Source organism: Bos indicus, chromosome 8 (genome assembly GCF_029378745.1).
Source record: "Bos indicus isolate NIAB-ARS_2022 breed Sahiwal x Tharparkar chromosome 8, NIAB-ARS_B.indTharparkar_mat_pri_1.0, whole genome shotgun sequence".
Lineage (NCBI taxonomy): Eukaryota > Metazoa > Chordata > Mammalia > Artiodactyla > Bovidae > Bos > Bos indicus.
The window spans coordinates 64,022,185-64,044,988 of record NC_091767.1 but is presented as its reverse complement, the minus strand read 5'-3'; the positions used below and the strand labels follow the sequence as shown (position 1 = coordinate 64,044,988).

General features: G+C 40.3%; 1 protein-coding gene and 1 pseudogene across 2 annotated transcripts in view; one reads left to right on the top strand and one right to left on the bottom strand.

Annotated features, from left to right (window-relative positions):
* TGFBR1 (transforming growth factor beta receptor 1) overlaps positions 1-22,804 on the bottom strand; it is a 75,436-nt gene that overhangs the window by 36,719 nt on the left and 15,913 nt on the right. Inside the window, exons 2-3 of one of the 2 annotated variants that reach the window (XM_070794825.1) lie at positions 6,604-6,849; positions 2,835-3,077 (exon numbers count right to left, since the gene is read on the bottom strand). In XM_070794825.1, the coding sequence (XP_070650926.1) occupies positions 2,835-3,077; positions 6,604-6,849 (489 nt within the window). The remainder of the gene's footprint in view (positions 1-2,834; positions 3,078-6,603; positions 6,850-22,804) is intronic. The other variant, XM_019966270.2, reaches the window with a different exon arrangement.
* LOC109563079 (NADH dehydrogenase [ubiquinone] 1 alpha subcomplex subunit 2 pseudogene) lies at positions 21,465-22,002 on the top strand (annotated as a pseudogene).

Sequence of the window (22,804 nt, the reverse complement as noted above, 5' to 3'; positions counted from 1 at the left end):
TAAGTGCTTTCACGCAAACGTATCGTTTCATTTGAATCTCACAACAAATTCAATGACATACACCAGGCAGGGTTCATTATTTTCATTTTAAAGATGAAATAACTCCAGCATGAGACATCAGCTAACTGCCCAAAGCCACAGAGCTGGCAAACAATGCAGACAAGTTTTTACATGGTGAAAGGAGGCATAAAAAAAGAGAGCTTTCAGACAGTGGAGCTGGGTCCCTGACAGATCTAGAAATATAGAATTCTTTACTTCATATCTGTATCTTAAAAGGTAAATATATTCTTATTTAGAAATCAACTGCCATCCAGACAGCGATTTCTTTTAATCCTTTAGGAAGCCAAGATACATAACACTGTGCCAGGTGGCATGAGCTGCTTTGATTTCCTTGGGTTTAAGTTTGGCCACAAGAGAGCAGGTCCGAGGGATTAATTCCAAATGATTTAAAGCCACCCTAATTTTCCGTGACTTTGGTCCTTGCTTAAGATATTATTTTGTTCCAGGATACCTCCTGGAATGAGCCAGATATTCTTTGAGAACCCTTTAACTCAGAATCAAAGGGGAACCCCAGGGAAGCCGTAAAATAATCTCTCGCCACTCCTCCACCACTTCTGCCCAGAGTGTCACATCTTCAGAACTAAGGCTGCTCCTTCTAATCCAACTTCTAATTGCCTCCCTCCTCATAGGAGTCTCAGGAATCCCTACAAGGCTGCCTTAAGAGATGTGGGCTCCTTCGTAAGCCTGTATGCATCCTAGCAATCATGGACAGAACTCATGGAATATTTACGGTCAAATTCTATAGAAGAAAACTTTAGGTCATGAAATCAGTTTCTTCACACTTAAATGAATGAACATATATACATATACATCCCTTAAAATATACCTTCATTCCCTTGAAATAAAGCATCTTTCATCATGTGAACTTTTTGTGTATCTGTGATTTTATGCTTCAGAGCCATATGCTTACCCTAGTCATAATTTCTGCTTTAAAGTTCCTTTAATCACTTGATATATAATTTGTGAAATTTTCTTTACATATATATATTTAAATCTTTGTATCCATTAATCTAGCCCTTATTTGAAGTTAATTTGCTTCAGGCAATTGGGTAATCTATTTCTGATCCCACATAAATCAACAAACTGAGAAAAGCAAATATCAGAAGGGCCATGGATCCGTAAAGCTGTATTAAATAAAAAGGTGATCAGGCATTTTCTTAAGGGAGAAAATGACAAAAAAATTCATTAGTTTAATAAAAACAACAAGAACTGGCCTGAGCCAAAGACAGCAATTTCATGTTAAAAAAGCAAATAGCCTTCACGATTTCAAATACACTGTCATACCTGCTTTCAAATATAATAATAAAGCTGCTAAACAGTCCTGAAGAGAATGGGTAACTGCAGATTATTTGAACATCTCTGAACTTCAGCCTCAGCTATAGAAGAATAACTGTCCTTATCCTTTTTATCTTACACAGTCATGAGAAGGTGAGAATGCTTTGAAATTTACACAAATGTGAAAGTGACTTACTGATGAAATGTTGACAAGTCAGTCACTTCTAATTTGTCCTTCCTAAACTAGCCACAGTCAGATATAAACCTAGCTTAAAGACCTATATTAAGGTTCAAACCTGGGGTAGTATTCACACCAGCCCAAATTTTTACAAACTTAGCCAACTGGCTTCAGTTCAGTTCAGTCGCTCAGTTGTGTCCGACTCGTTGTGACCCCATGAATTGCAGCACGCCAGGCCTCCCTGTCCATAACCAACTCCCGGAGTTCACTCAGACTCATGTCCATCAAGTTGATGATGCCATCCAGCCATCTCATCCTCTATCATCCCCTTCTCCTCCTGCCCCCAATCCCTCCCAGCATCAGAGTCTTTTCCAATGAGTCAACTCTTCGCATGAGGTGGCCAAAGTAAGTACTGGAGTTTCAGCTTTAGCATCATTCCTTCCGAAGAACACCCAGGGCTGATCTCCTTTACAATGGACTGGTTGGATCTAGGTCTGATAGAGTGCCTGATGAACTATGGACTGAGGTTTGTGACAATGTACAAGAGGCAGGGATCAAGACCATCCCCATGGAAAAGAAATGCAAAAAAGAAAAATGGCTGTCTGAGGAGGCCTTACAAATAGCTATGAGAAGAAGAGAAGTGAAAAGCAAGGGAGAAAAGGAAAGATATAAGCATCTGAATGCAGAGTTCCAAAGAATAGCAAGAAGAGATAAGAAAGCCTTCCTCAGCGATCAGTGCAAAGAAATAGAGGAAAACAACAGAATGGGAAAGACTAGAGATCTCTTCAAGAAAATTAGAGATACCAAGGGAACATTTCATGCAAAGATGGGCTTGATAAAGGACAGAAATGGTATGGACCTAACAGAAGCATTAGAGGTGGCAAGAATACACAGAAGAACTGTACAAAAAAGACCTTCACGACCAAGATAATTATGATGGTGTGATCACTGACCTAGAGCCAGACATCCTGGAATGTGAAGTCAAGTGGGCCTTAGAAAGCATCACTATGAACAAAGCTAGTGGAGGTGATGGAATTCCAGTTGAGCTATTTCAAGTCCTGAAAGATGATGCTGTGAAAGTGCTGCACTCAATATGCCAGCAAATTTGGAAAACTCAGCAGTGGCCACAGGACTGGAAAAGGTCAGTTTTCATTCCAGTCCCAAAGAAAGGCAATGCCAAAGAATGCTCAAACTACTGCACAATTGCACTCATCTCACACACTAGTAAAGTAATGCTCAAAATTCTCCAGCTGGCTTAGCCAACTAATAAATACAGTTAATTTTAAAAAGACATTTTAGGAAAAAGAAAGAAATACATTACCTGATCCAGAACCTGATGTTGTCATGTCGTAAATTAAATCTTTTAACGTTGTACCCTCTGAAATAAAAGGGCGATCTAACGAGGGATCCTCTTCATTTGGCACTCGATGGTGAATGACAGTGCGGTTATGGCAAATATAGACCATCAACATGAGTGAGATACAGACAAAGCAGACTGGTCCAGCAATGACAGCTGCCAGTTCAACAGGACCAAGGCCAGATGATGGCTTTCCTGTAAAAGGGCCTCAAATGAAATAAACAACAACAATAACACTATAGGCGGCATCCACAGTTTCCTAATCCTCCCATTTCCTGCAGTTGGTCACTACCATTAGTCACAGCCTCATTACAGCAGTTCATGGAGCTCAAACCCATAACAAGTGAAGCACTTCATCTTCTCCCACTGGCTCTCCTTTTATGGTCACTAGCTCTGTCAACATCCACTTAGTCTTCCTGTAGTCTTGAGCCTAAATAACAAGGCCAGGTACTACAAACATTGTACACCCACTCTCCACCTCCCATCACTCTCAGATTACTAATAAAAGAACCAATAATCTGGAACAACTCTCATTAAATATTTCTTGAGTCACTGGTCTTTTCTTTTCTTAAAAAAGCAGTTTGGCTTATCTTCTTATTCCAAGGCCAGTATATGCTCATAGCAAGAAAAAAAATTAAGAAGTATAAATACAGATGAGGAAAAGTTAAATTTATCTATAGCCTCACAATCCCCCTAAAATTCATCTGCATGTTCTGTGTATCTGTATACCTCCACCAATTTTTTGTCCATGCAAAAATATACCCTGTTTTTTTTAATAGAGTTTGCACATGTATACTTTCCAGTTTATTTTAATCACTGAGCCTTTTAATTCAAGATCATTTTTTTTATAATTTAATAAACAATTTGCATTGCTTCAGAAACACATTAATTATAACTATTTAGGCATTCATTCTGACACTTGCTGGTTCATGGCCCACTACCATTTCCTTCATATCACATCTTTATCATATTGAGATCTTTAGTGGACTGATTTCTTAGAACGAATCCTATCTTTCAGGAGTACATGAGTGCATACACACTGAATAGTTGATTATCTAAAGTTAGCTGCTGCCTTTACATATGAAAAATCTTGGCTCATCTAAAGAATTTTGGGTAACAAGCAATATATGATATTTCATTGCCTTCTGGTATTTTTTTAAAAAAGCAAAATTATTTGAACTTTTTCCTTTTATACGTAACCAGTGTTCACTTGTGCTGCATGTGTACACAGTTTTCTTTTATTCTTGAAAACTGATGGGTTTTTCATTACATATATTTGGTTAAGTAATTCTTCATTAATTTTACATAGTATTCTTCTCTCTTCTGTCCATCCTTTTGCCTTTTTCTGGTTTTACAGTAAGCACATTGGATCACCTAGATCTGTCCTCTGTATCTCTTAATTTGCTCACCAACTGTCTTTTTTCTGAATTGTAACAGTTTCTCAAGCTTGTCTTGCCTTAAGCTTGTCTCACACTTGATTATAAAATTATAGTATCCAGTCTGCTGTTCACTTTCAATACTGCATTTTTTAAAATAATTTATCAATTGAGCTTTTCATCTGAAAGCGATCTTTAACAACTGTGAAATGTTCTCATTTCACTGTCAACAGCTGACAACAGACCTTGGACTCTGGAAGTTCTTCCCTATCATGTGCTAAGTCTGTTTCATAGGATGACATCTACTCTCATTTATCCAGTTCAGTTCACTTCTTTTGAACCACGGAATCTTTCCATTTGGTAAAATTATTTGCTGTCTGATTATCTGGGGCCTGGGAATGAGGGATCTGTGTATTTTAGCATTAGAAATAAAGTAAGTTCTTCATAAGGTTTTGTGAGTCTCCACTCTGATATTTCAAACCATTTCAAACAACAAAAATGGGAAATTCCGAAATTATTCTTCTCTTCGTCATATTAGAATTGCAAGTAACTATAGAAAAGTCTGACAGAGCTCTGCCACAAGGACCTTCTTTATGTTGAAGATCTGGTTTTACTTTGCTGTCATCACGTGAACTAGGTAGAAGACTGCCTGCCTTCTGTAACTGGCAGGACTGGCCCTTTTATTCTGAGCTCCAGCAGTGTTTTCTACTTTAACTAGTATGATGCCTAGACCAGCTCTGAGTGGAAACTGAGCACTGGGGTCTGTACCTCTGAGCAATGAAAGCCGTGCTTCCTAAAGGAGAATTGAGAGTCTGCCCCTGGGAGAATGGCATTGAAACGTATATTATCATATGTGAAACGAATCGCCAGTCCAGGTGTGATGCGTGATTCAGGGTGCTCGGGGCTGGTGCACTGGGATGACCCAGAAGGATGGGATGGGGAGGGACGTGGGAAGGGGTTTCAGGATAGGGAACACATGTACACCCGTGGCAGATTGATGTCAATGTATGGCAAAACCAATACAATATTGTAAAGTAACTAGCCTCCAATTAAATAAATTTATATTTTTTAAAAAAAGAGAGAAAAGAGTCTGCCCCTGTAGCCTAGTCTCACGCCCAGCCTCTCAGCTTAAAGTATTGGTGGGATTCTGCAAGAAGTTCTTTCACCTACTTCTTTTCCTATAGTTAGTCAATTCTTCACTAGACGATTATCATCTGCATTATAAACTGCAGAGTTTGACAACTCTAAATGCATGTAGGTGGCACTTCTTCCATTAATTCTCCTAGCATTAATATAGCTTTTCCTCATTTTTGTACTCCTTTATTATAGTAGGTACTTGGGAAAAGTGACAGATCATCACATCACATCATGTAGTCACTCAGTCAGGTCTGATTCCTTGTGACCTCAAGGTCTGCCAGGCTCCTCTGTCCATGGGATTCTCCAAGCCCGAAGACTGGAGTGGGTTGCCAGTTCCTTCTCCAGGAGATCTCAACCCAGGGATCGAATCTGGGAATCCCACACTGCAGGCAGATTCTTTACCATCTGAGCCACCAGGGAGCCCACCAGGGAAAAGTGACAGCAGAGTTAAATACATGAGCTCAGACCAATATCTTTAACCAGAATCTTTAACCTAATCCTGTTTATGAAGTTTTCAAATTTCTGGCTCTCCTGCTGCTGCCGCCAAGTGGCTTCAGTCGTGTCCAACTCTGTGCGACCCCATAGACGGCAGCCCACCAGGCTCCCCTGTCCCTGGGATTCTCCAGGCAAGAACACTGGAGTGGGTTGCCATTTCCTTCTCCAATGCATGAACGTGAAAAGTGAAAGTGAAGTCGCTCAGTCGTATCCGACTCTTAGAGACCTCATGGACTGCAGCCTACCAGGCTCCTCCGTCCATGGGATTTTCCAGGTCCTAGGACATTTTAAAATGTAAACTATGGTGAAGAACCAAAAACCTAGAAATCATATGTAATAGTTTATACATAAAGATCATAAAGCAAGGTGAAATTACAAAGTGAAGGCGTCTGGATTGTTGAGTATTGCTCTCCATTCCCCCTCCATTACTGACTGCTTTCAAAGGCTGGAGCATTATACAAGCAGGGACACTCTCAGGATATACTGCTATGGTGGCCTGTATCAGGATTCTCTACATGTGCCTACCCTTTTAGGCACAACAGACCTCAGAGAAAGTCTGTCTTGGTACCACCTTCTCAAGCAACATACACCCAGGAGTAAGAATTTTGGCTACTCTTATGACTCTACTAGCATGGACTAGTTACTTTTTGCCTCTAAACTGAATAAACTGGGATAGTCTAAGAGCTTTCCTTATAGTATCAAGAAAAAAGTCTCATACAACTTACCAACAGTTGGAAGTTCTATTTTATTGCAGTGGTCCTGGTTGCAGCAATATGTTGTAGTTATAGACCCAGTTTTTGAAGATGGTGCACATACAAATGGCCTGTCTCGTGGAATTAGGTCAATTTCAGCTATACACATGCTATTATGTATAACTTTGTCTGTGGTCTCTGTGACAGAGACAAAGCAAAGCCCATCTGTGACACAAGTAAAATTGTCTTTTGTACAAAGGTGGCAGAAACACTGTAATGCTGGAAAAAAAAAGAAAAGATCCTATCAGAGAAAATTATCAAGGTTAACAATTTTAAATTATCCCATAGTCTCTGTGCTAATATTGACACATTCCTGATTGTATTATAGTTTTTTGTACAGTGTTCAAAAAACAAAACTCTTGTTATTCTGAGAAGTTCCAAATTCTATTAAGAAGCACATATATGTAGGAGTCAAACATGTTGAAATTTGGACCCAGATTTTTTTCCTAAACCTTTTTGGCTTCCAAGTAGAGAAAAACTGTTACATGCAATTTTATCTGTGCAAGGCAAGCATTTGTCCTCCCATTTAAAATGCAGTACACTGAAATTTACAAAGGTTATACTTACTCTTATCAGTCCAAAATTAGGGATTCATATATTCCCTCCACTGGGGAGCGCAGTGTGAAAATCCTACCTCCTCCTCACTGTAGGTTGGAAATCTCAGGGTAAGCTCATGGTAATAGAGTAATGGAAATAGATTTGTATTGAGCCAGACATTCCCTTCTCCTGTGCAAACTCCAAAAGACATGTATCTTCTAATCAGGATTAGAGTACTTTCTCATAAGCAAGGTAACAAGACAAATGTGCTCCAACCACAAAGGCAACTGGCTACAGAAATAATTGGAGAAACACTTGCTCCATGCCCACTTTTATCTATTTGATCTTTATGGTTCAACTTGAAGAGTAATTCCTTAAGGGACGTCTTCTAATTATAATCAACACCTTCCCATACACACAGAACCCTTCACTAAGCTTGCCAACAAGGGTAAGTGTTTCCCAAAGCATACATACACTGCTTACCGGAATTAACTTCTCCTTTCCCTCATGAAACTCTAAGGTTCTTGAGGGCAGATTCTGTAAATCCACATCTAGAACTAAGCTTGGTACACAACATTAAAAAAAAAACGTGAAATGAATGGGAGATCACTGTGATCTCATGAAAAGCACAGATCTATCCTTGAGTCCAATTACCCATCGGTAAAGGAAAAGGGAAGTGTCCACGTTTGCAGAATGGCCATCTGCAATGAGACCAGGGAGGTCTACTGTAACTAGAAACAGTGGCTAGGCAGACAGGCAGGCCAGGAGAAAACTAGCTACTCTGAACAGCTAATTTGGTATGCAGGAAAAGGTTCACTCAGCAAGTCCAAGCTGCTCAAACCTTGCACATCCTGAAGAAAGGCTTGTCTTCAGGACTGGTCCTTGGCCAGTTCCTGGGAGATGAGCTCTGACACCCTGAAATATTCTCTCTCATAAGAGTGCTATGTGACTGAGCCCCTGGACACCAAGGCTCCAGTGAACTTTGCTGGCTGGCAACACTTCCCACGTGCTGTCATCCCTGACTGCTAAGTTATGAGTACACCTATGTTTAGGTTAGCACAAATCAGTCTATTTACTGTTTGCTGTTAAACTGTCTCTCGTTAAATTAAGAATGGCCAGGTTTTTAAAATTTGTTTTCCCACCTTTGAATTCTGAACTTGTGACAACAATCAGAAAAACATTTGCCAGGGACTTCCCCGATGGTCCAGTGGTTAAGACTCAGTGCTGCCATAGAGGGGATACAGGTTCGATCCCTGGTCGAGGAACTAAGATTCCACATGCTATTCTACACAGCCAAAAAAAAAAAAAACAATATATATATATATATATATATATAAGTTAGGGTTATATATATATATATATATTTTTTTTTTTTTGGCCAAAGAAATGTTTCCCAAACAGGAGGTCACAAATATGTTGGGAGAAAGAGAGTCTAAAATAGTGTACAAAATTTTAAGTATATTTATTTAAAATATACTCTAAGATGAATAATGAATAATCAGTACGGAAAGGCAAAAAGAAATGACCCTGAAAGACAAATGCCCCAGGTCAGTAGCTATCCAGTACAATATTGGGGAAGAATGGAAAAATAGCTACAGAAAGAATGAAGAGGCTGAGCCAAAGCGGAAACGAAGCTCAGTTGTGGTTGTATCTGGTGGTGAAAGTAAAGTCTGATGCTGTAAGAACAATTCTTCATAGGAACCTGGAATGTTAGGTTCATGAATTAAGGTAAATTGAACGTGGTCAAACAGGAGATGGCAAAAGTGAACATCAACATTTTAGGAATCAGTGAACTAAAACAGACGGGAATAGGCTAATTAAATTCAGATGACCGTTATATCCACAACTGTGGGCAAGAACTCCTTTGGAGTAGCCCTCAGAGTCAACAAAGAGAATCCAAAATGCAGTACTTGGTTGCAATCTCAAAAATGACAGAACAATCTCAGTTCATTTCCAAGGCAAATCATTCAGTATCATAGTAAACCAAGTCTATGCCCCAACTGCTAAGGCTGAAGAAGCTGAAGTTGAACGAGTCTATGAAGACCGACAAGAGCTCCTAGAACTAACAGCAAAAAAAAGATGTCCTTTTCATCTGGAATGAAAAGTAGTAAGTCAAGAGATACCTGGAATATCAGGCAAGTCTGGCCTTGGGAGTACAAAATGAAGCAGGGCAAAGGCTAACAGAGTTTTGCCAAGAAAACGCACTGGTCATAGCTAACACTCTCTTCCAACAACACAAGGGACGACTCTACACATGGACATCGCCAGGTGGTCAGCAGCAAAATCAGACTCATTATATTCTTCACAGCCGAAGATGGAGAAGCTCTATACAGTCAGCAAAAACAAGTCCTGGAACTGACTGTGGCTCAGATCATCAACTCCTTATTGCTAAATTCACACTCAAATTGAAGAAAGTATAGAAAACCACTAGGCCATTCAGGTATGACCTAAATCAAATCCCTTATCATTATAAACAGTGGAGGTGATGAATGGATTCAAGGGACTAGATCTGGGAGAGAGACTGCCTGAAGAACTATGGACAGAGGTTCGTAACATTGTACAGAAGGTGGTGACCAAAACCATCCCCAAGAAAAAGAAAATGCAAGAAGACAAAGTGGTTGTCTGAGACCTTACTAGCTGTGAAAAGAAGAGAAGCGAAAGGCAAAAGAGAAAGGGAAAGATATACCCAACTGAATGAAGAGTTCCAGAGAATAGCAGGGAGAGATAAGAAAGCCTTCCTAAGTGATCAATGAAAAGAAATGGAGGAAAACAACAGAATGGGAAAGGCTAGAGATCTCTTTAAGAAAACTGGAGATACTAAGGGAACATTTCATGCAAAGATAGCCACAGTAAAGGACAAAAACAGCAAGGACCTAACAGAAGCAGAAGAGATTAAGAGGTGGCAAGAATACACAGAAGAACTATACAAAAAAGATCTTAATGACCCAGATAACGACAATGGTGTAGAGCCAGACATCCTGGAGTGTGAAGTCAAGTGGGCCTTAGGAAGCATTACTATGAACAAAGCCAGTGGAGGTGATGGAATCCCTGCTGCTGCTGCTAAGTCGCTTCAGTCATGTCTGACTCTGTGCAACCCCATAGACAGCAGCCCACCAGGCTCCCCCATCCCTGGGATTCTCCAGGCAAGAACACTGGAATGGGCTGCCATTTCCTTCTCTAATGCATGAAAGTGAAAAGTGAAAAGTGAAGTCGCTCAGTCGTGTCCGACCCTCAGCGACCCCATGGACTGCAGCCTTCCAGGCTCCTCCATACATGGGATTTTCCAGGCAAGAGTACTGGAGTGGGGTGCCATTGCCTTCTCCTGGAGTGGGGTGCCATTGCCTTCTCCAGGAATTCCAGCTGAGCTATTTCAAATCCTGAAAGATGATGCTATTAAAGAGCTGCACTCAATATGCCAGCAAATTTGGAAAACTCAGCAGTGGCCACAGGTTAGTCTTCATTCCAATCCCAAAGAAAGGCAATGCCAAAGAACATTCAAATTTCCATACAATTGCACTCATTTCACATGCCAGCAAGATTATGCTCAAAATCTTTCAGGCTAGGACTTCAGCAGTGCATAAACCGAGAACTTCAAGATGTACGAGCTGGATTTAGAACAGGCAGATAAACCAGAGGTCAAATTGCCAACATACGCTGGATCACAGAAAAAGCAAGGGAATTCCACCCCAAAAAATCTACTGTTTCATTGACTATGCCAAAGCCTTTGATTGTGTGGATCACAACAAAGTGTGGAATATTCTTAATGAGATGGGAATACCAGACCACATTACCACCTGCCTACTGAGAAACCTGTATGCAGGACATGCAGCAGCAGAACTGGGCATGGAACAACAGACTGGTTTAAAATTGGGAAAGGAGTATGTCAAGACTGTACATTGTCACCCTGCTTATTTAACTTATATGCAAAGTACACCATGTGAAATGCCAGACCAGATGAATCATAAGCTGGAATCAAGACTGCCGGGAGAACCATCAACAACCTCAAATATGCAGATGATACCACTTTAATGGCAGAAAGTGATGAAGAACTAAAGAGCCTCTTGATAAAGGTGAAAGAGGAGACTAAAAAGCTGACTTAAAACTCAACATTCAAAAAATGAAGATCATGGCACCTGGTCCTATCACTTCATGGCAAATAGATGGGGAAAATGTGAAAACAGTATCAGGTTTCATTGTCTTGGGCTCCAAAATCAATGCAGATGGTGACTGCAGCCACAAAATTAAAAGACACTTGCTCCTTGGAAGAATAGCTACAACAAACCTAGATAGTGTATTAAAAAGCAGAGACATCACTTTGCTGAAAGAGGTCCATATAGTCAAAGCTATGGTTTTCCCAGCAGGCATGAATGGATGTGAGGGATGCACCACAAAGAAGACTGAGTGCCAAAGAACTGATGCTTTCCAACTCTGGTGCTGGAGAAGACTCTTGAGAGTCTCTTGGACAGCAAGATCAAACCAGTCAATCCTAAAGGAAATCAACCCTGAATATTCATTGGAAGGGCTGATGCTGAAGCTTAAGGTCCAATACTTTGGCCACCTGATGCAAAGAGCTGACTGGAAAAGACCCTGATGCTGGGAAAGATTGAGGGCAGGAGGAGAAGGGGATGACAGAGAAGGAGATGGTTAGATGGCATCACTGACTCAATGGACATGAGTCTGAGCAAACTCCAGGGGACAGTGAAAGACAGGGAAGCCTGGAGTGCTGCAATATGGGCAGTCACAAAGAGTCGGACATGACTTAGCAACTGAACAACAGCAACGAAGATGAATGATAACCATTCTGGATGATGAGTAACCACTCCTGGTGGCTCAGCAGTAAAGAATCCTCCTGCAGGAGACACAGGAGATGCAGGTTCAATCCCTGGGTTGGGAAGATCCCCTGGAGGAAATGGCAACCCACTCCAGTATTCTTGCCTGGAAAATCCCATGGACAGAGGAGCCTGGTGGGCTACAGTCCTTAGAGTTGGAAAGAGTCCAGACACAAATGAGCGACTGAACACATATACACACATATCTAAACAAGCACTGTCAGTCAGTTGGCTTTTACTGCTGCTGCTTCAGCTGGGTTAAGATCTCTTTCAGGTCAGATTTCCTCATGAAACACTACAAGCGAGAGGTTTTTGTAACTGAAATGGTAACTGTAACTGAAAGAGTGAAAAGAACAGGGAACCTGAACCATCAGAGCAGATGAGGATACAGACATGGTATATTTACTGTATTTTTAAAAGCCAATACCATATACACACTACAAGAATTACATGGGTCCTATCTTTGTAGTACAGTCCACAAGAGCTCATTAGCAGTAACTGCGGTTGTAATGAAATTTTTCCATTCTCACTTCCAGCATTGTTTGAGAGAGCCATTTAAAGATTCAATAATGTTAACCTCGCCTGCGAGTGATTGTGACAGTTGACATCTCATTAAAACTGGCATTTGAGGAATGCATGCTGGCAAGTGTTTGATGAGGTATGAGGTCTGACAAACCTGGACTTACAAAGCCATGAAGAAATTAATACATAACCACCTTGCACGTTACCTCTGAGAACTGGCACTTGCAAGCTTTTAGTATCACTGAACTTAAAATATATAGATACAGATTTAAAATGGAATCAGACCCAAGGCTATTTTTTCTACTGTGAAACCTAAATATCATCTGTCACACTGAATAATTGTATTAATTTGAATTTTGTTGGTTTTGTAGCTCTCTTTAATTTGCAGACTTGGTTTACAGTTGTCAATGAGCCAAGAACAAAGATTTTGTATCTACTTTCATGTCTATACAACTTTCAACACTATGAAAAATACATTTGTATTTTTCTCTTAAAAGTATTGCAAATTTGAGACAGTCTGTGCTAAAAGGGGGCTTCTCTTATATTAAGAGTTTTTCAATAAGAAGAAAATGTCTCTAGACAATGTTCAGTCGCTAAGTTGCCTCTGACTCCTTGCAACCCCAGTAAATTATCATCATGAACAGGAATAAATATGTGTGGTTCTTCTGTATACTGGTATCCGTATGTAAGTAACTCCAACCTTTCAGTAATACAGCTTCTTGCTGACTTTTCTACTTGACAGCAAAGGAAAGAACTAAACTCCTTGCTGAGTGCCTTTCTGCTACCTTGGCCCTTTGCTTCTGTGCCCCAATCTCCATTAGTAGCCACAGCTGCCTCAATCATAAGATGCATATTTTCCCACACTTTTAACATTGTGGAAATGTACACACCGTGTCACAATCAAGGTCAGAAAAAAACCCACAAAACTCCAGTCTCTAGAAAAAAAGGTAAGACATGATAGAGCTGTTACAACCTATGCCTGTGCAAACTTGGCTATGTATGGAAGGTATTACTCAGTTAATCATCACTTTATCTGCACTGGTAGCTCTCCTGCAACTAAAATTTAACTTAAGCTTGATCCCTATTAAGATGTCTTCAGAGATTGCTCTGTGATTCAGCACTGCAATGAAGTTACTGTGTTCACAGAAAACTGTCAGCCCCATGCCAGGAATACAATTACTAGGAGAATTTTTCAAATATTGCAGAATAAATCATACAATTATCGAGTTTGAAGATGTTGGTGAGATGTGAAGGACTGTTAGAAACCAAACATCTAGCTCTCAAGGGAAGAGCAAGAGTAAAAAGAGCAGAACACATGGGGTTATCATTCTGATTATATTCCAGTATCGGAGAAATTCCAAGTTGAGATTCTGGTTCTTAGTTTCTTCTATAAAGGAAATTTCCATGATTGCTTCATTTCATTGTATCCAGAGGTCACACATCAAGGCACTATTACTTCTACCTAATACCAGGGCTATCAACAGTTGAGTCACAAGCCCTTACACCTGGCAATGAAGAGACTATGAATAGTATATGAAACAGGGCCTACTGATGACTTAAAATTAAAATTCCTATGAGCCCTACTACAGGCTTCCCTGGTGGCACTAGTGGTAAAGAACCCACCTGCACATTAGTGCAGAAGACAAGAGAGATGCAGATTCGATCCCTGGGTCAGGAAGATCCCTGAAGGAGGGTATGGTGACCCATCCATCATTCTTGCCTGGAGAATCCCATAGACAGAGGAGCCTGGAGGGCTACAGTCCATGGGGTCACAAAGAGTTGGATATGATTGAAGCAACTTAGCTCATAAGCCCTACTGCGGAAATAAAAATTAGTACCAGGAACTTTGTCTTCCCAGCCCTTACACTTCTTTTTAGGCATATCCTTCAATACTGTGTCCCTTAACCTCACACCAGTCAGATTAGCCATCATCAAAAAAATCTACAAACAATAAATGCTGGAGAGGATGTGGAGAAAACAGAACTCTCTTGTACAGTTGGTGGGAATGTAAATTGATACAGCCACTATGGAGAACAGTATGGAGATTCCTTAAAAAACCAGGAATAAAACTACCATGTGTGAAAGTGTTAGGCGCTCAGTCATGTCTGACTCTTTGCATCCCCATGAACTGTAGCCTGCCAGGCTCCTCTGGCTACAGAATTCTCCAGGCAAAAATACTGGAGTGAGTAGCCATTCCCTTCTCAAGGGATCTTCCTGACCCAGGGATTAAACTAACCCAATAATCCCACTATAGGCATATCCCCTGAGAAAATCATAATTGAAAAGAGACACATGTACCCCAATGTTCACAGCAGCACTACTGACAAGAGCCAGGACACGAAAGCAACCTAGATGTCCACCAACAGATGAATGGATACAGATGTGGTATATACACAATGGAATATTACTCAGCCACAAGAAAGAACACATTTGAGTCAGTTCTAATAAGGTGGATGAATCTAGAGCCTGTTACACAGAGTGAAGTCAGAAAGAGAAAAATAAATATCATATATTAAACGCATATATATGGAATCTAGAAAAATGGTATTGATGAACCTATCTGCAGGCAAGGAATGGAGACGCAGGAAGAGACTGGACTTGTGGACACAGCATGGGCAGGAGCGAGTGGGACGAATGGAGAAAGTAGCACCAACCTACATACATTACCATGCATAAAGCAGACAGCTGGTGAGAAGCTGCTGTGTAACTCAGGGAGCCCAGCCTGGGCTCTGTGATGACCTAGAGGGGTGAGATGGAGGCTCCAGAGGGATATAGATAATTATGGCTGATTTGTGTTTTGTTGTATGGCAGAAACCAACACAACCTTATAAAGCAATTTTCCTCCAGTTAAAAAATAAAAGAAAACATAAGAAAAAATACTCTTCTTTTTCAATACTTATCACCCTTTCATCTCCCATCCTCACCCATCAAGAACTAGGCTGAATCATCTTGTTGAAATTCACTAGTGATGCCCCTTTGGTTGAATTTGTTCTCTTCTAATTATTTTAGGACAGGAGACACACTGACAAGCCTGTGTGCCTCAGTCACGTGACACTGCAAACTCAGTCCTTTGCTGCAGCCCACATCTGTCTCCACACTCCTCTCCTTGCACTTGTGCTCTAGACTCCAAACTGCCTGCCCGGGCATATTCTGCTTGGCTTACCTGTTAGTGCAAAGTCAACACATTCAAAACCAAACACAGCATTATTACTCCAAGAATAGTATCTGTGACAAAAAGTCCCCTGGAAGGATTCAGAGGTTTCTTCCTTGCTAAGAGAGAAGACAGATCAGCCACTAAAACGGAAAAAGGGGATGAAGACTTCTGACCAGACCCTGGATTCCAATCTTTTCATCACTCTGGTTTTTCTAGTAATGACCATTCTTTCCATTACCCCATTATATCACGATTACTTTTTACAGCACAGACTATTTCCAAATGTAACAAATACTCACCAACAGGCAGGTAAAGGAACACACACACAATGCCCTTTATTCAGTCTGCTTAGCTAGACTAAAAGCAGACCACACCATTGCTGGCAAAGGTGAAGGCAAAAGTTAAAAGTTAAATCCTTTCCGGTACTAACGTCAAGCCCTGTTAGCATCTAGTCTACCAGTCCACTTGAGCTTTGCAGAGTAGCCCACCTTCCTTTCTCTCCACACCCCTCTCAAGGAGGCCTATCTTCTTTTCTGTCTCTTTCAAGTCTAGGGAACCACACAGGTTCTCTTCCTCTTAAAATATGCGGCATATCTCTATAAAACAAGGCTAAAATCCTGTCTGCAACTCCCTCCAGACTACTGCTAAGGGCTTTGTTCCTCAAAAGACTCAGTAGTTCTTAACTCCATGCCTTTTGGTTGCCCTACAGCTGTAATGTCAACATGAGTGTTAAAAATAACAGCACCACACGTTGTGAGAGTAAGTTCTCCTTCAGTATGGATAACATTTCAGTCCCAAATGTTGGGCTTCAAAACAAAAATCTTACTTATCCAAACATTTCTTCAGATAAATACCATTTACTTCTGCCACCTTTAAAGCACTTAAGAAGCATCATTTATATAATTCAATACATGAATGCGGGTACTTTGAAATTCTCAATACTTGGTTTTCCACAATACTTGCATTTTCTAGTCTCCAAAGCTCCATGGAATTAGCTGATATAACGTTAACTAGTATCAGAGGAAAAGTATGCTAAGAAAACGCTGCCTGAATGGCAAGATGAGATTTAATAGGGGCAATTAACTACAAAGGCCTTCGTTTAGGTTCAAAATAAACTGCACAAGTACAGGATAATTGCCTAGCAGATTTGGGGAATCTGTTTAAGAACAGATTTAGAGAGAGTCAACAGCACTTACTGTTAACTGTAGCCATGGTGATGGGGGAGACAGAGGGAGATTTTGGGCACAAAATCCCACAAATGTCCAATATAACAAGTAATCATAAGCGTTACTTGAATATCAATCTGCCATGTAAATGAGTCAGAGAATCAAAGAATTAATTCAACAAAGTTTGATCTGAAAGATACCACAGATGTGAAGACAACCTCATTTTATAGATGTAGCAACTGAGTCAATTTCTCTTACTCCAATACTAAATCAAATCATGAGATCAGGATGTGGTAAATTTTGTTTCATAAAGAGTCACTTTATAACTGCAGCTCCTCCCTACAATGGACTTGGCTGCTCAAAAGGTTATGACTTCCCTGTCATTAGAGATATTTAAGCAGAGGCTTAATGACCAAGTCAGATTTTTTGAAGTAGGGATCCTCTGTACTAAACGAAAAGTTAGTCTAAAACTCTACCATCCTTTAAACAGTAAGATTCTATTACCTTACAAGTTATATCAAACATTAAGTATCTAGGTTTTCATTTCTTGACCTAGTTCAACTTAACATCTTCAGGGTACCAAGATCCTGGTACACAGGAGAGATCTAGTATGTGTTTCTTAAGTAAACATCCAAGCAGTATCTCCTTACTACATGGAAGGTTGCTACTAGCAGTGTGTGCTTGATTGCTCAGTGATGACCAACTCTTTTGTGGCCCCATGGACTGCAGCCTGCCAGGCTCCTCTGTCCATGGGATTTTCCAGGCAAGAATACTGGAATAGGTTGCCATTTCCTCCTCCAGGGGATCTTCTGGACCCAAAGGGCCTCAATAAAATGGCCACACAAGCAAATTTTCTCTTATCACTTTCTACCTTACTACCGTCATTTTTTTTTAAGTCCTTTTCCCATTTCTCAGTGCTCTCCTTTCAACTGTCCAAAATTCCCATGTAGATATCTCTTAGGTCCATTTGATGTAACTACTCATTGCCCAGAATAACTTCTTTCATCATATAAATGGAGGACGAGCTGGCTCTGTCAAAATTACAGATGAAGATACCCTCCGGTTCACAAGGAATGTAGCCTATGGATAACTCATACATGTGTAAAGTGGCTTACATATACTTACCTAATAGGTAATGTCCTCATCAGTTCTACAAGACTATAATCTTCCCTATGCATCTATCAATAGAAGTGGTAAAATCATTATAAGATGGAAGATCATGCAGCCACACAAAGACTGACCCCAATGAGTATCAAGTAAAAATCCACAGTGCATAACACTGAATTTGATATAGTAACAACATTTGTGCTAAAAAAGGGAGAGAGGAAAATTCATACATATATTGGCTTGTAAATGTTACAAAGTATCTCCTTTCTTGTTGCTCAGTCCCTAAGTTTTATTTGACTCTTTGCAACCCATGGACTGCAGCACACCAGGCTTCCCAGTCCTTCACTATCTCGCTCAAAGTCATGTTCGAGTCAGTGATGCCACCTAACCACCTCATTGTCTGTCACCCCCTTCTTCTCCCTGGAAGTCTATAAAAGAAACAGGTAACGCTGCCTTCCAAAGAAGGGAACTGGGTACCCAGAAGACTGGAGCAGGAGGAGACTTCTCACTATAAACCTACTTTTTGAATTTTGAAAAATGAATGTATTGTATCTACTCAAAGTTACAAAAAAATGTTTAATGTGCCCCTCTGTACTCCATCCCCTTTCCCTGTTTTGTCTTCAAAACTCCAACTCAGGATATTTAACCCTGAGGAACACAGTCACTTCATGTCAATTTCAAGACTTCTTTCTTGAAAATAATTTGCAAAGATATAGCAAGAGCCTTTAAAAGTCTGCATCTTTTAACTCATTAATTCTACTTCCTAGAATTTAGTCTAAGGAAACAACAGATGATAGCAAAGATATAAGCACATCGATGTTTGTTACAGCATTTGCTGAAAACAATCTATATGAGTGACAACAGGGTTAGCGGAATACTGTATAGCCTTTAAGGCTGATAATTTATAGAAGTATGTTTAAGGACAGGGAAATAATCATCCTACTGAAGCTGTATACCATGTGATTATAATTTCATTCCTATCAAGCAATCTTATTTTTGTTTCACTTCAATGAGTTGAGGGGGGTATGTTAATATACAGAGCAGATGTGTGCACTCTACCTCACTCTAGCCCTTGAAAAAAAGTGGACAAACTTGTATTTATGATGGTGAATGATTAAAAATAAATGAATTTATTTTCCTCAATCTAAACACACTTTTATAGTTTCTTACTGGATTTTATGTTGACTAGTGGGTATTACAAGAATACAGTAGTTAATTTCATGGAATTCAGAGACAAAAAAAAGCCTCATGTTCGAATCCTATCTCTGCCAGTTAGCCTCTAAGTTGCTTAACTTTTGGAGCCTGTTTCCTAAATGCATGACAATAGCAGTCTCAGAAAGTTTGAGGGTTAAATCAGGTAACAGAATATTTAGTATAGTGCCTAGCACATAATAAAATGCTCAAAAAATTCACTTATACACTCATTTTTTATCACTACAACGTGTCAGTTCCTGTTCTAGATGCTGGACAGAGAATCAGAACAAACCTTTTTATGGCTCTAGGAGGCAGCACTGACAATATAAACACGCGCACACACAACACTCAGCATTCATGGTAGCTATTTCTCACTCCATTCACAAATATCCATTCAGTTTTTCATCAATGTGCCTGCCTGAGCAAAGTTATTTAGTCCAAGAACTTCACTCCCACAGCATGTGAGAAGTAAGTACATGGAACCATGTTTGCAGTTCCAAGCCAAATTAACAAGTAAGTATGTATACTCATTTACATATAATACCCCTAATGATAAAGAATCACAACTCATTAATCGTAAAACGTTCATACTGGGAAGGCAATTGATAATTACCTGATAGTAACCCTCTGGTGGCTGAGATAGTAAAGAATCTGCCTGCAATGCAGGAGACCTGGGTTCAATCCCTGGGTTGGGAAGACCCCAGGAGAAGGGAATGGCTACCCACTCCAATATTCTTGTCTGGAGAATTCCACGGACAAAGGAACCTGGTGGGCTACAATCCATGGGACTGCAAAGAATCAAATATGACTGAGTGACTGACACTTAACAGAGTGACAATAACTATTTTATAGATGAGGAAACAGGGGTGCCCTAAGAGTGATAGCAATATAATCTAGATTTATTCTAAAAACCACAAGAAGGAAAAAAAAGGGGGGTTATCAGATAATCTAAGGTGGTCCTCCCCCAAGTAGGACAAGACAAAGGATTCAACCCCTTCCACTTGGAAAGCAAGAGTAACTGTAGGAGACATTGTGAGTTGGTTGCATAGACACCAAGATATCATGATGAATGTCACTAAATGGAAGTGACAAGTCATTCTGGGCTAGGGGAATGAAGTATGCAACAACTGCGGTGAGAAGAGGTGGTAACCACCCACTGGCTGCCTCTGAAGTGAGGGCAGAGGAGAGTTACACCTGGGCCAGCAAACAGCAAAAGACCTACTGGAGCCACAGTTGAATATGAGGCGAAGGTCTGTGCAGCTGGTAATTTCAGAAGCAGACAGTAAGGCCTGAACACACTTTACCAGAACAGAAAATGGTGTCATCTGTGGAGGAGGAAAGAATGTGCCTCTAGGAGGACAGAGATGACGAGGATGAGACTCGTGCTCTCAAGGAGCTCTCACGGTAATGTGAAGAACACACACACAGCTGACAAATGGTGATGCAGACAAAGTGCTGAGGGAGCACAGAATAGGGAGACATCTCAAAGAAGACACCTGAACTGAGGCTTATGCAAGGCTAAAGAAGTAAAGGAGGTCATACATAAAGATACTGTACATAGACTCAGGAATAAGAGAGTTACAGGCAGTTTAGGAAAATGTAAATAGATCACATCAACAAAAAAATGGATGAAACTCAATACCTACTCAAAACAAAAAAGTCACTATACAAAATGTTGTCACCTTTTCTTAAACCAGCAACAAACAGAAAACAAACATTCTAAAATAAATCATTCACAAAGCACCCAAAGAAATCAAGTGTCTAGGAACAACATGTAAGACTTTCATAGTGAAAGCTTCAAAACATACATATAGCCAGTAAACACATGAAAAGATGCTCAACATCACTCATTATTAGAGAAATGCAAATCAAAACTATAATGAGGTATCCCCTCAGGTCAGAATGGCCATCACCAAAAAAATCTACAACCAATAAATGCTGAAGAGGATGTGGAAAAAAGGGAAATGTCTGGCACTGCTGGTAGGAATGTAAGTTGATACAGCCACTATGGAGAACAGTACAGAGATTCCTTAAGAAACTAGGAATAAAACTACCATATGACCCAGCAACCCTACTACTGGGCATATACTCTGAGAAAACCATAATTAAAAAGACACATGTACCTCAATGTTCACAGCAGCACAATTTACAATAGCCAGGATATGGAAGCAACCCAGATGTCCATCTACAAATGAATGTATAAGGAAGTTATGGTACATATGCAGTGGAATATTACTCAGCCATAAAAATGAACAAATGTGAATCAGTTGATAGAGCCTATTATACAGAGTGAAGCTGAGTCAGAAAAAAAAAAAATTGGGATGATTGAGTACTAGCCGAGATGGCGGCGGCTGCAGCGATTCGTGGGGTCCGAGGCAAATTGGGTCTTCGTGAAATTCGTATCCATTTGTGCCAGCGCTGGCCCGGCAGCCAGGGCGTCAGGGACTTCATTGAGAAACGCTATGTGGAGCTGAAGAAAGCGAATCCCGACCTGCCCATCCTAATCTGCAAGTGCTCGGATGTGCAGCCCAAGCTCTGGGCCCGCTACGCATTTGGCCAAGAGAAGAATGTCTCTCTGAACAACTTCAGTGCTGATCAGGTAACTAGAGCCCTGGAGAATGTGCTAAGTAGCAAAGCCTGAAGTCTCCAGTGAGGATTAAAAACAACAGCCCCAGAGTCTGGGCTCTGCTGGACTGAGAACAATGTGGAGAAATGTATTTTGTTCTGCATAAAGATTGTGCTGAAAATGCTGTCTAAAAATGATCTGATTCGCATCCCACCAACTACCCATTATTGTGCAACTGTCTGAGGGAAAGCAGTTGAATATAAAAATAAAACTTATTTTATTCTGTCCCATCAAAAAAAAAAAGAAAAAACTGTTGTATATTAATACATATGTATGGAATCTGGAAAAGTGGTAATGCTGGACCTATTTCCTGGACTCGTGGACACAGCAGGTGAAGGAAAGTAGGACGAACTGAGTGAGTAGCACTGACACGTGAACACTACCTTGTGTAAAACCGAGAGCGAGTGAGAAGCTGCATACAGGCACAGAGAGCTCAGCGCAGTATCCAGAAAACCTAGACGGGTGGGATGCAGCAGGGAAGGGAGGCTCAGGAGGGAGGGGATATATGCACACTAACAGCTGAGTCACACTGTTGTACAGAAGAAATCAGCACAACATTGTAAACCAATTATCCTCCAGTTAAATTTTTAAGATTACTTGATAGAAATTAGGAAAAACATAAAACAAAAATTTATGTATAAATGGAGGAACATGTCAGTCTTCTCACTGGACAGTTCAACACTGTAAAATGTTAATATTCTTCAAAGTGATCTGTACATTTGACAAAATCAAATCAAAATGCTACAGTTTGGGGTGTGTGTATGTGTATGAACTGATAAGTTGATTCTAAAACTTATATGGAAAAACATCCCAAGAATAGCCAAAACAATCTTGAAAAACAATGCTTTTGGAAGACCTGCACTACTAGATATCCAGACCCATTATAACAGTACAATACTAAGACAATACGGTATTGGCACAATGGCAACCAGAACGATGAAATAGAATAGAGATTCCGGAAACAAACTCTCACATATAACTCTCACATACAACTACTTAATTTATAGTGAAGGTAACGACATAATGCACTAGGAAAAGG